The sequence below is a fragment of the Orbicella franksi genome, chromosome 1, assembly GCF_964199315.1.
Source record: "Orbicella franksi chromosome 1, jaOrbFran1.1, whole genome shotgun sequence".
Lineage (NCBI taxonomy): Eukaryota > Metazoa > Cnidaria > Anthozoa > Scleractinia > Merulinidae > Orbicella > Orbicella franksi.
The window spans coordinates 12629881-12642718 of NC_138145.1; the positions used below are offsets into that span (position 1 = coordinate 12629881).

At 38.0% G+C, this 12838-nt stretch overlaps 2 protein-coding genes across 2 annotated transcripts; one reads left to right on the forward strand and one right to left on the reverse strand.

Moving 5' to 3' along the window:
* Nucleotides 1-3924: 3924 nt before the first annotated feature.
* On the reverse strand, nt 3925-5107 carry LOC145491449 (galanin receptor type 2-like). The gene has a single exon (XM_081470662.1). It carries the CDS (start codon nt 4984-4986, stop codon nt 3925-3927), a length of 1062 nt encoding a protein of 353 aa, XP_081326788.1. The 5' UTR covers nt 4987-5107.
* Nucleotides 5108-9292: 4185 nt separating this feature from the next.
* LOC145491459 (neuromedin-U receptor 2-like) lies at nt 9293-11137 on the forward strand. The gene has a single exon (XM_081470701.1). The coding sequence runs from the start codon at nt 9887-9889 to the stop codon at nt 10874-10876; it is 990 nt and encodes a 329-aa protein (XP_081326827.1). The 5' UTR covers nt 9293-9886; the 3' UTR covers nt 10877-11137.
* The last annotated feature ends 1701 nt before the right edge of the window (nt 11138-12838 follow it).

Genomic DNA, 12838 nt, shown 5'->3' on the forward strand with positions numbered 1-12838 from the left:
TTTTACTTTTTTAGAAGAAACTACATAGACTAACACTAGTATAGATGAAAACAAAAACAAAACCAAAAACAAAAACAAGAACAAGAACAAAAACAAGAAATACTGTTACTAATAACACTACTTATAAGGAAAATACTAATATACCAAAAATACTTACTAATATACTAATAAAAAAATTTTTCACTATCAGGATATAAATTTCTTGGTGAACATGGAGTCAATTCAAGACAATCATGATCGACGTGTATTTGAATTATCACTCGTCATGCACCTTCAATTTCAGACTCTTATCTGCCATCGCCCTTTCCAAAACAAAGTTTTTAAATTTTGGGTGGCCGCTTAATAGGGGTAAAGACAATAATGAAACCCTTATCGGAACGACCAAATGGTAGCCGCGGAGGTAACCGGTCAAAAGGTGTTTTATTTACAATATTTTACTGACAATGATTTTGGACTGTATTGACAACAGTCCTCTATTTCCTGTTACAAACATACCAATGCCTCGCCACAAGGCAAACAAAATACGCTAAATAAAATGACGTGGCCAGGGCTATTTACTCACGTAATTACTAATTAAATTTAGTCTGTTTTTCTCACGAATTAGACACGTTGCGATTTTCTATTTTTATTTCAGCTAGTTCTTGCTTCATTGATCTATAATTTGTTTCATAGCGATTTTTTTAAAATTCTAGTGAGTACAGGCACTAGCTTTATCAGCTGTCAGGGTCTGAAACATCAAAACCTACAACAAACGTGATTTGGACCTAGGCCACGTACACTATAGAATACGATTATATAAATATACACATGTTATTATACATATGAATAAACAGATGAGCAATGATTAAATTGTTTCATTTATCCTGAGAGTGCTCCATACAAAATAGATCAAAATGTGCAGCGTATGCCGTGACAGCATTGCGTGACGAATAAATAACGGCTGTAAGATTGCGGCTGCGCCGACACGCTTATCAGCAATGGTCAGCAATCGATCCAACGTATTATTTTGGCGCAGTGCAAAGCAAGCAACTATCTACAAATGACTCGACCGTTTTTGACTTAGATGCAGTGATGTTCATATGCGCAGAAAGATGGTCGCAGATTCATGATATTCGACCAATAATAGGTTGACAGTTGGCGATATACATCGGACGTTAACCTTGTGTAAACAAAAGCAAACTTCTGCTTTATGTGCGACGAATGGTGAGAGATCGACTAGAAACGCGTCAAATCGGCTTTGGACCTGCCTTTTGCAACAAATAAGGTTAGAACATTTCGAAATTATCAGCTCTGTGTCTATTTCAACTTAACATTGGTCAAGGCATGTGGCGCATGCTAAAATATACGTCTAACCCGTAAATTGAAATTTGACGACGGATGGTCAAATATGTGCATTTTTGACGTACTTTGAAAAGCTCTCGCGTCGCTCACAATCATTTGCCCAAAGAAATTTTTACAGGAATCTGTAGATCATCCTTCTGCGACTCAACCACCTGAAGCTTAATCCATTTGAAGGTTTCGCACATGGTGAAAATTAATTATATACACGAAGTACTTTTAAGTGAATGAGATACATGTCTTCGAAATTTAATTATTTTGCGCCCAAAAAGACAACGCAACATTCCCTAAAACCAACCCAGTACACATTTAAACACTGCATAAAAATATTTGAGTGTTTTAAAGACGGAAGAATGATGCAGTTTTGCATGCGAGGCTCTCAAATTTGCTTAATAAAATGGTGCGTCAAATGACGATTTTAACGGAATTTGGTAATTGGCATATTTCTTTGAAATAAAAGGATATTTTGCCAAGAAAACTATCCAGTAGTTTTTGTCATGCTCTAGCCTATCTACCATAAGAATATGAGCGAAATCGAATTTTCGACCCTTGCCGCGAAATTAAGAATTTGTCTGATTTTTACAGGCAGGCACTCTTAATAGCATATAAGCTTTTTGAGCAGAGCAATTTCAGAAAGGTTTCGCTTATGTTAGTTGTAATCAAAGCGTCCTGTGGTTTTCTCGAGAAACATATTGCTAATTCTATGATAGTCATTCCATGGTGCAGTCTCAGTTCATGTAAGCAAAAGTCTTTTGCCTAGTTAACGTAAATACTTCTTTCTCACCGTACAAAGTGTTTTTATTTTCATTTAACATGCGCGCTGTGAGCTGATTTCACCGCGCTCAGCTTTTTAGTGTTCATGCATGCTAATAACATACAGTTAGTCAACATATTAAAACAAACACACACCCTTAATTAGCTTTTAGTGCTCGCAACTCATCGTGAGACACGCACTAAAGTCATTGAAATATATCTTAGCATTGTGGCATATCTTAGCCTCAGGCCCCTGTCCTTTTCTCTCCCAGGCCCCATTCGCACCTTTCGCCAGTGTTTTCGATCGTCCCCACAGAACGAGAGCCTGGAACAGGCTAAGCATGTCTTGATAAAGATTCCAAAGATTGGTCGATCAAAGTATAAATGCCTGTAGGTGATGGAGGTTTTTGCCAGCTACCTTAAATGGAAATCTTGGCTAAAAAACAGTTATGTTCCAATAACAAGTTGGTGTTCGTGCTAATTTGTTCCAGCGATTTGAAATCGACAATTTTTTGCCTGTTTTGGATGCTATTTAAGAAGAGGCCTGTTATGTGTACTCCATATTTAGAACTCTGACCAGGCAATGACGTCATAAACTACCATAAAGTAAAAAATGGTATCGTCCAGGTTATTTCAACTGAAAACCACGATAAAACGAAACAAACAAACAAACAAAAAAACTCGATCAGTTACCGTATACCGGGGGGATGCACGTTGTACCACTGCATCCAGGTACTATACTAATAATTTTAAGCAATTCTAAGGCCAAAGTTAGAAAAGACGTTTTTATTAAACAATTAGACTTCAATGTGACCTAGATTCAAACGCAACGCACGAACGTAACGGATTTTAAATTTTATTAATGTAATGAAAACGTGTATAATTATGATTATTACCGTACATATTTATGTTTAATATCTGCGTTTGAGCCGTGCCTAATAGTGCTTTTATTTCTTGAATCTTAAATGAAAGGCATAATAACGTAGTCTCTGCAGGTAATTTGCCTTAGCAAATAGACTATGCTCTGTGGGAAGTTTCTATTAAACTTCTAAGTCGAAGTTCTTAATTGCAATACTGTATATTTTACGATTTAAATTAGCTTCAAATTTGTCCATTGTACAACTCATTTACCAGAAAACACGCTAAATCATTTTAACTCCCGTAGCCAGACAGTGAATTTCCATCAATCCTGCCACCTATGGCCCAAAAAAAAAAAAAAAAAAAAAAAAATCAAGCCGTATTGACGGCGTTGTATTTTATGGAAAATTTCTCTTATTTTTCGTCCTGGTGGGAATGATAGTTGTTATTTAAATATCATTTACGTGTCTAGCTGGTTCGCAAACAGCTTTGCACTAAAGAAGCTGAATGTGACTTGGAATTCTATCTTTCTTAACTTGATTCCTTAATTAAGGCGTTTTTATTCCAACTGATTCACAATTTGGACTGATGTTGTTGTGATGTTTAGCCGTGTGTAGAAATAGAACGAAACAACGTTCAAGTATACTAATAAACACTACGTGCAACAATTTCACAACGCTGTGGGTTCTAGACACTTTTATAATTAACAATTGTCAGCTTTATTTATTTTGTTTGAATTAAAATTCAACTTATGCAAATATCGTGTAATACAACTACGGACGCTGTACTCACGCATACAGTTTAATGTTTAAACTGGAAACGGACACTGACTATTTATTGATGTGACTGTGAAGTGTTTGGTTTGCTTGAGAGGAAAACTTAATAACAAGTTCACTGATCATAAACTGGAAGGAATGAAATCGAAGTAGAGAAAGGATTCTCTGCCTCATAGCTTACTTTTCGTTACAGTGCTTTCTAACTCAAAACATGGGCATCATTACTGGAACGTACTGTCCTCCCGACTTGAGGTAGACTAACATCATAAACGGCATTCTTTGCAAACGGTTTACAACAGTGAATCCCGAGGTTACAAATCATCTTAAACCCGTCACGATAATTCGAACTTTGTAAAGCGTACAATAAAGGATTGAAAAAAGAGTTTGCAAAAAGTAAAAACCGAGCAAGTCTATGCAGTACAAATAATGTTTCGTAGTTTTCCCGCACAGTTTTGATATCGGTGGAGACAAGAAAAAGAAAGTAGATAGCAAATGGCAGAGAGCAGGCAGCGAAGATAACTGCCAGCCAGATGACGAGGCGAGCCAGCTGCTTTTTTGCTCGTCTTTCTGCTTCTGTGATGGCCGATTCCGAGCAAATTGTTCGTGTGAAGTACAAACCGCGGATGATTTCGAAATAGCAAATGAAAAGTGTAAGGGAGCTTATGACGCCAAAACCAGCGCAGGTGAATATGATGAAAGGCTTGTGATGGGAATATTCATCTAAACTCCAAGGACGTTTACATGGATATTTGGAAGATGTAATGTCGTACGTATTGGCTTGGATATCTGGGATGCACGACAACAAGCCAAGGATCCATAGTAATGCTATGCAATATTTAACGTTATCTTCATTTATCCTCAAATTAGATCGAAAAGGTTTCACAAGCGCCAGATATCTTTCTATCGCTATTGTGCAAACTGTAAGAACAGCTACGTTGATGGTGATTGGAACTACGGCATTTCCCGCGAACAGCTTGCAGATCAAATCGCCAGTGAGTCCTTGCAGACGAACTTTCGTCAAAGCAAAGTCGTACAGGCCAGGGCAGAGAAGCAAAGTCAGAAAATCAGCCACAGCCAAGTTCGTGAGTAGATAATTTGTTGTTGTGTGCATGGAGGAGGTTTTCAGCACGATTGTTATAATGATGCCGTTTCCCACAACACCAGGAATGATTATGATCGCGTGCAATACAGCGAAAACAATGTCCTGAGTTGTGAGGGAATTGCCATCTTGTTGAGATAGATCCAAGCTCGTGTTGTTCATTTTTAAACTTTATCGTTTCGGTCTGATTTCACGAATTAGAAGATAACAGGTGTCTGTGTAACCCGTCGGCAGTTTTAACCTTGTTGGAGGAAATCATACGCCACTTTTCTCAATAGAAAGAAAACCGTCAATCTTACTCAATGAGCTTCCTCTTTCTTAGGTTTTTCGAAAAGATCAACAACCATTCGACGCGACAGCTGAAAAGTCGATCACAAGTAATTATTTACATTTTCGTAAAGTATTGATAGCGTTTCATGTTAATATGCTGCCAAAAGCGAAATGTTGAATTTGCACATTAATTTGGCTTATCTACTCAAGACAGCTGGTTACATCCCAACTGCTGGGCAACATCAGTTGGAAAATGGACACCATCGTTAAGTATTTGTTTTATCTTTAAGACATTAAAAATATAAATATTACAATTCAGAAGTGGTCATTAAACGGTTCGTGCAAGTAAAGGCTGAGAAGATTTCATTTGGCTTTCAAGAATTCACATACAAGTTTTCTTTTGCTATTAAAATGTAAAACAGTTTCTTAATTCCGGACACGAATTTAGGCAATTATCAATAGCATATGTGGAAAGAACTAAGGCCAGTCTTATAATCTTAGTAATATTCTAATATTCGTAAAGTCGTAAAAATATTTTTAGTAATAGGGAGTAGAATTGTCTTTTTTTAAAGAAATACAATCTTTTACAGTCCACTCGTCTCATTTTCGTGAGCTATATAATGAAGCAAATTCCTGGTTACCTGTTGGGCCATTCAACCATTCTATGTTCATTCTATGCATAATTCTAAAATAAAACTTTAAATACAAACCCTCGATTGACATTGATGAATGAACGGAAATAGATGACAGAAACCCAGCAACGAAACTAGCTATCATATGAACGAGACTCAATATTTGCTATCTTGAAGCAGTTTCGCATTTGCAAGGTAGCATTTCTGAACATCAATTCCAGCATCAAATTAGAGTTCAAACAGCTAGAAAAAGCTCAAAGTAGGCCGGGCTCATCAGGTGAAGTATTGTTGTTGCTGTTGTTGCATGGCCGGTTGGAAACCCCTTCTGAAACACGAGCAACGAGTTTGATTGCCTCGTTTACGTATTGACCCTGGCATTTTATAGAAAAGACGAAAACAAAAAGCTGGGATCGCGGGTATAGCTGGTTAGCCGCATGCATGCAACAAGCTTACACTTTCCTGCACACTGTGATGTGACCTAAGCAACTGGGAGGGGAGCACAAGTGAGTTTGTAAAACGACTCATCGTGGTAGTTCACGGTCACTTTTTTGTTTGATTAGCGCCATCTGTTATACGCTTTCCACAATGCGCACAGATTTCACCAAGTTAACAGATGACGTGTGGAAGTGGATGTCTAATGGCAATCATATTCTCGCTTTTCCGAATAATTCAGGTCAATTCATGATCCACGCGTGCAAGTGTCAAACCCAGTGAAGCAGACTCGCCAAATTCGAGCTTTAATTTTCAGTCTTAACGCAAGGTTTGTTTAATATCGTCACCATTCGTAATAGCCGTGCTCGAGTAGAGCTACGTTTTTCTTTCTGGGGAAATAGTACAACAGCAAATTTGTTAGTCTGATTATGAAACGCTGTACGCAAGAAGTTGAACGCTGACATAGCTTGGCGGGTCAAGCCAGACATTATTAATACAACCAAACATCTCATTAGTTTTAGAGTCACATTTTTAATACGGGCTCTGTTATTCAAAGGGCTATTAAGCTTGTTAGGTTTAGCGTTTTGAATTTGGTTTTGCTCTATATATTTCCCATCAGTTTTGACCTTGAAAGGTCAGAATCTTCAAAATATCAGTAATTTGAGAAGTGAAAAAAGAGGCAAAGATAAATTTATAACACTGGACCAGTTGTCCGGACCGGCTTTCTAACGACAAGATGAAATCAAATTTCAGTTATTAGCCTTTATCAGTTGTTCTTGAGAGGATATATAGATCGGTGGCTTTTGTAGGAATTATAATCACTAGAAGTATAAATATCACACTGAATAAAATAAACGGAAAAAGTAAAATCACCCATTTCGTAATCTCAGTGCATCTTTGATTTTGCGTCCATGTAAAGGCAGACAACACAACAAAGTTAGTACATAACTGCTGTGATTAGCCAGTATTGTCTAAGGTTCCAATACCGGTCGAAATTCGCCAGCTTTGACAGACACTGCAGGTCACTTCAAGACCCACGTGGTTTCTTGGCTCTCAGTTCTCTTAGCCATTACTTTGAAGAGTGAAAGAAAATCCCAAGTTATTTGCCGAAGCCTTAGAAAGTTCCAGACAAGAAAGAGAATAATAACAAAAGTATTCCAGTTTTGCGTTGACCGGCGATCGCTGTCGTTTGTTAGTACACTCTGTCAGTTTTACATTTGTTAGTACACTCTTTCAGTTTAAATCTGTTGTAGTGTCTTGTCGAAGAAGCCAAATCCATGTGTTATCCTGTCATAATGTAAAACAAGTTGGACATTTGGGTACACGATCTAGGAGACAGAAGGAAGGGGGGACTTTGAAAGCTGTATAGAGCACGATCCATGCAATAGACTGAATTTATTAAACATTTTAAAATTGTTATAAAATAACCCGAGCTCGTTATGACTGCAAAATGCAGGGCTCTGAAGGCCTTCTTTGAGATACAGATTCACGTAGGAAGGAAAAATGCTGTTTCCTTGTTTATGTTCTGGTAGCACACTGGCTATCGCTTCTCTTGCTGTGTGAGGTTTCATATAAGCATTGCGGGCAGACAAAACATCTATTCATTATGAACTGCTGTTTCTGTTGCTTGCTGTGTTAATTACATGTCAGATAACAACTAAAGTAGCCAAGAACAGATGGACTAGGTTTAATTTACATAACCTGATGTAAACACGAGTGCGAGTTTCCGGGCGTTTCCTCGTCGGGAGAAAAGGTGAATCTTTTTCTTTTTGCATCATTGCATCGAGCACAAACAGTCAATCAATGGCTTTTTCTAACTGAGAGACATAAATTTGCAGCTTTCAACTGCGTGATGTTGTAAATATAAATTGCGTTCCTTTTTCGATCAATAACTTTTTTGTATGTCATTTGTCTCTGTCAGAGCAGGTCGTAACCGTCACTCCGTAAAGAAAAGCTTTGTCCTGTTAAGATGATCAGGATTAATTTGGGACTCAAAAGGTTTGGTGCCGCCAAAGGCCGAATTGACGGACTGTTTGTGCTTGATGCAGTGATGCAAAAAAAATAAATAAATAAAAAAATAAAAAAAATAAAAAAAATAACAGAGATTCACCTTTTCTCCCGACGAAGAAACGTCCGGAAACTCGCACTCGTGTTTACATCAGGTTATGTAAATTAAACCTAGTCCATCTGTTCTTGGCTACTTTAGTTGTTATCTGACATGTATTTAACACAGCAACCAACACAAACCAGCAGTTCATAACGAATAGGTGTTTTTTCTACCCGCAATGCTTATTATCTCGGCTCTCATTTAATTTCAGGTTTTACACTTGAATCGAAAATAACCACCTCAAGAGTGTTTACGGTTCTGGTAATTATAGTGGACTGAGAATGTTATTGAATTGGTTTTCAAAATAAGTTTGCTTCTAGCGAGCTAGGTTATATGTTTAAAATGACCGAAATAAAAGTTCTTCAAGATGATCCGATAACGCCTGATAACTAAACGAATTTTGAACTTACATGATCGAGTGGCAAGGGTGCCGATGACAACTCTTAGATTTTCCTATTATTTTAGAACTGGTGAGTTTTGTTTTGAGGGTGTTTTGGGCCTTCGTTGCAACGGGCACGATTTACACCTGTTAGGTTCCAAAGCAAATATAGCTAATGGATGGGCTACATCCGCCGGTCCCGAGTGTCGGACTCGTTGACTAAATTCAATAGCTTTCACCCATGTTTACTGGCCCAATTTTAAATTAACTTGGTTTTAGAAGAGTAAGCATTTCAGGAATTGGATGTCTGTATTTAGCTGCCTTGGGCGTACAAATTAATTCACCTGCCGCTCACTTCGATGGCTATCTTGTACACCATTTGAACAGTGAATCAACTTTTTGCTTATCACGGGCTTTGATCATCATTACGGACTAAACAATTTACGCTCTATTTTTAGTCGATTTAGACGTTTTAAGCAAAGATCCGAATCAAGGGATTTTTACCTCTTTTCAAGTTCACAAATTGCCAACAAGCTTGAATGTAAAAGCAGCAATTCTTCTGCTCACAAAGCACTGCACCAAGACGTTGACATTTGTAATCAATTATCTTATTATTCAAATTAAGGTAAATTAGAAGCCTATGAATATGTTATGTTGGCTTTCAGTTATTGCGGAGTCCGCAAAACTCCTTAATGATGGTTTTCACACAACTCCTTAATTATGATTTGTACACCTTTCAGTAAAAAGGGACTGGGAACAAAGAAAATAATGTTCATAAAGACTTTTTTTAAATGAGAGACATGCGTGTTGTTGTAAATATTAACTGCGCTGTTTTTCGATCAATGACTCTTTTTTGATGTCATTTGTCTCTGTCAGAACTGGTCGTAACACTCAGTAAAGAATAGCTTAAGTGTCTTCCTTAGGTGATCATGATTAGTTTGGGACTTAAAAGGTTTGGTGCCGCCAAAGGCCGAATTGATGAACTGTTTGTGCTTGATGCAATGATGCTCCTCATGTTACACAAACAGTTTCGCGTGCCATGTATAGGTCTTGTATTTCAGTGTATTCTTATACTCATGTATTAATCATGAGAATGTGTTTCTTCGGCGGAACTGAGCCCCTTTGATGGTAATCTTGCCGCAATCCAGTGGCTTAAGCTGAAAATATTACTCAGAATTAGATTATCGTCCACTGAATTGAATGTGGCTGCAGACTGAAGTTTAATTATTCGATACAGGCATCATGATTTCCACTCAAGACATCGTTTTTGCTGTGTTGTACTCCCTGATTGTTCTCCTTGGTGTTGTTGGAAACGGCCTTGTGATCATTATTGTGCGTAAAACGCCATCAATGCACACCACAACAAACTACCTGCTAATGAACCTGGCTGGGGCAGATTTGCTAACGTTGTTGTTTTGTCCTGGGCTGTACGACTATGCCTTGTCCAGAGTTCACCTGGAAGGATTTTGGGGCGATTTGATCTGCAAACTGTTTGCAGGGAATGCCATAGTTCCAATCACCATCAATGTAGCTGTTTTAACAGTGTGCACAATAGCGGTAGAAAGATATCTGGCGCTTCTGAAACCTTTTCGTTCCAACTTGAGGATAACTGAAGGCAAAGTGAAACACGTCATAGCGGTACTTTGGATCCTTGCCTTGTTATCGTGCATCCCAGATATCCAAGCCAATACGTACGACATTACATCTTCCAAATATCCATGTAAACGTCCTTGGAGTTTAGATGAATATTTCCTTCACAAACCTTTCATCATTTTTACCTGTGTTTCTTTTGGCATTGCGAGTTCTGCAATTCTCTTGTTTTGCTATTTTGAAATCATCCGCGGCTTGTACTTCACAAAAACAATTTGCGCGGAATCAACAGTAACAGAAAAAGACAGACAAGCAAAGAAGCAACTTGCTCGCCTAGTCGTCTGGCTAGCAATTATTTTCGCGGTTTGCTCGCTTCCATTCGCTGTCTACTTCACGTTTCTTATCTCCACAGATTCTGAATTTGTCCAAGACAACTATGACGCACTGTATTTACTTCATAGAATCTCTCGATTCTTTCTTTTCTCAAACTCCTTTTGCAATCCGTTGCTTTACGCCTTGCAAAGTTCCAATTTTCAGGAAGGTTTTAAGAGAATTTGTGAAGGTCGCCAGCTTGGTAGATCTGTCAGGGAAACCTCTGGGAATGCTTGCGGTGCTGAATTGGAAAGGAAAAGTTATGTATAAGTAATAAAAAGCAGAGTGTAAATCAATGCATTGTCCATGTTAATGTTTGTACACATTTATTGCTTTTTATGTTTGAGATAACAGGAAAATTACGTTTAAACATTTTTTCTGAACTTCTTCTTAGTTTAGTCCGGAGCAAAAAATACGAAATGGTGCTAAATTAAAACCGGTGCTAAGTTAAATAAATGTGTTCATTGAATACCTGCAAAATTGACATGAGATACAATAGAACAACAATTAAACATTAATGAAGGATTTTTTTTTTTGCATAGTAGAGCATCCTGCTGAAGTGAGGATCTGAAAAGGTTACATTAATCGCTGAACTAAAGTTTTCTTACTGGACGTGTACAGGGAAGAATATTTGTCGGTTAACATTCTGAACAGTAGTTATTTACCAGCTCATGATGAGAATGGCCCGCCATTTAAACTGAACCGGCACCAGAATAACCCCAGGAACCTACATTCAGAACTTTTTTTTTTTCTTTTCAAAAAAACACACGATGTATTAGAAACTTGACAAACCAAACCCTAAAAAAGCCGCCTCTATTCCCCTATAGATCTTTTGGGTGTTCATCGTCAAAAATCAGTTCGATGTTCATTTTGCATGATTTAGTAAGGATAGAAGCATCACTTTTAAATCTGAGGATTACGCTGAATTAAAAATGAAAGGGATTGAGAAATTGACTTCTCTCTCTGAACGGAACTTATAAGGCCTAATGACACAAGATGGATAAAGAAAACTTCAATAAGAAAACTAACAACGCAAAGGGGCCGCTTAGTTTACAGACCTCTTACGGAGACAACAGCTGACAGTCGAAATCTCTCCTCCATTCTCGTACCCGGAGCCGTCGCTCCTTTTGGGCCTGTCCTCTGGTCCTCTTGGGCCGAGGATGTCTTTCGTCCCCTCTTTGACGAACGATAAGAACGTCTTCCTAGTTAGTCATTAGTTTGCTGGATTAATTAGGATTGTATATCTCAGAATCGAATGCGAAAATTGTTTGGAACAAAGGACATTCGGTTAGTGGTGGGTCTATAGTACCAGTGAGTAAATAATATCCAAGATCGCAGCTTTTAATTCGGTGGGGAAAAAAATGTTTGCCGAGTTAAATAAAGCTAAACTTTAATGATGTGAAAAGGCAGGTGTGACGAAGATATTTACTTTAGCGGAAATTTAATAGGTGGAATGCACGATTTTTCAAGCAATTTAAGGCTGGTTTTCAAGAACGCATGAACATAAGCAAACACACCGCAGGCGCAGTGAGATGTTGATAATTAGCGCCTTTTGTTGGGAAAATTCCGCGCAAAGGCGCTGCTTAGCAGCACTCTATTGCATCTGTTTATGTTGCGTATGGTTAAAATAATTCTAATAATAATTCTATATTGAGCTCATTCATATCAATGCTTATGCGCAAGTAAACCCAGCGTTTATTTTCACCTGCATGTCACTTGGGTTTAAAGTCGGTACCTGTCACAATAGCGAGAGATCAGGTGATAACCCTTCGACACATCTTCACGTTATTCTAAACAACCATAAACTGTCGCACGGGCTCTTATCCTCCGCAATCATCCGTGAAAGTTGGGATGTTAAGTGATAACTAATGAAAATTGTACTGCAAACGACCATTTGTTGCCATGGCGTTATTTGCGCGGACAACCTGCAGTGATCCATATTTTGCATAACTGCCGAGTTGAGTTTCATCTATTTTAGCTTAGTGACTGAACCACTCGTGTATGACAGCTGTGCCTATCATGTCAACAAAAGCAGAAAAGATGTCTAGAAGAAGTCTAAAAGTTCCATTCTTAATGTTTCATGTTGTCTGCAGTTGCCACAAACAAACGGTAAATTAAATTTAAATTGATATTTTTTTCCGATGTATGTACTGTGGAAATCAAAAAATAAAAACTTTATGCCTGTATTTTCAGCTATCGTGAAATGGAGTGCTAGAGCAATAGGCAATTCAC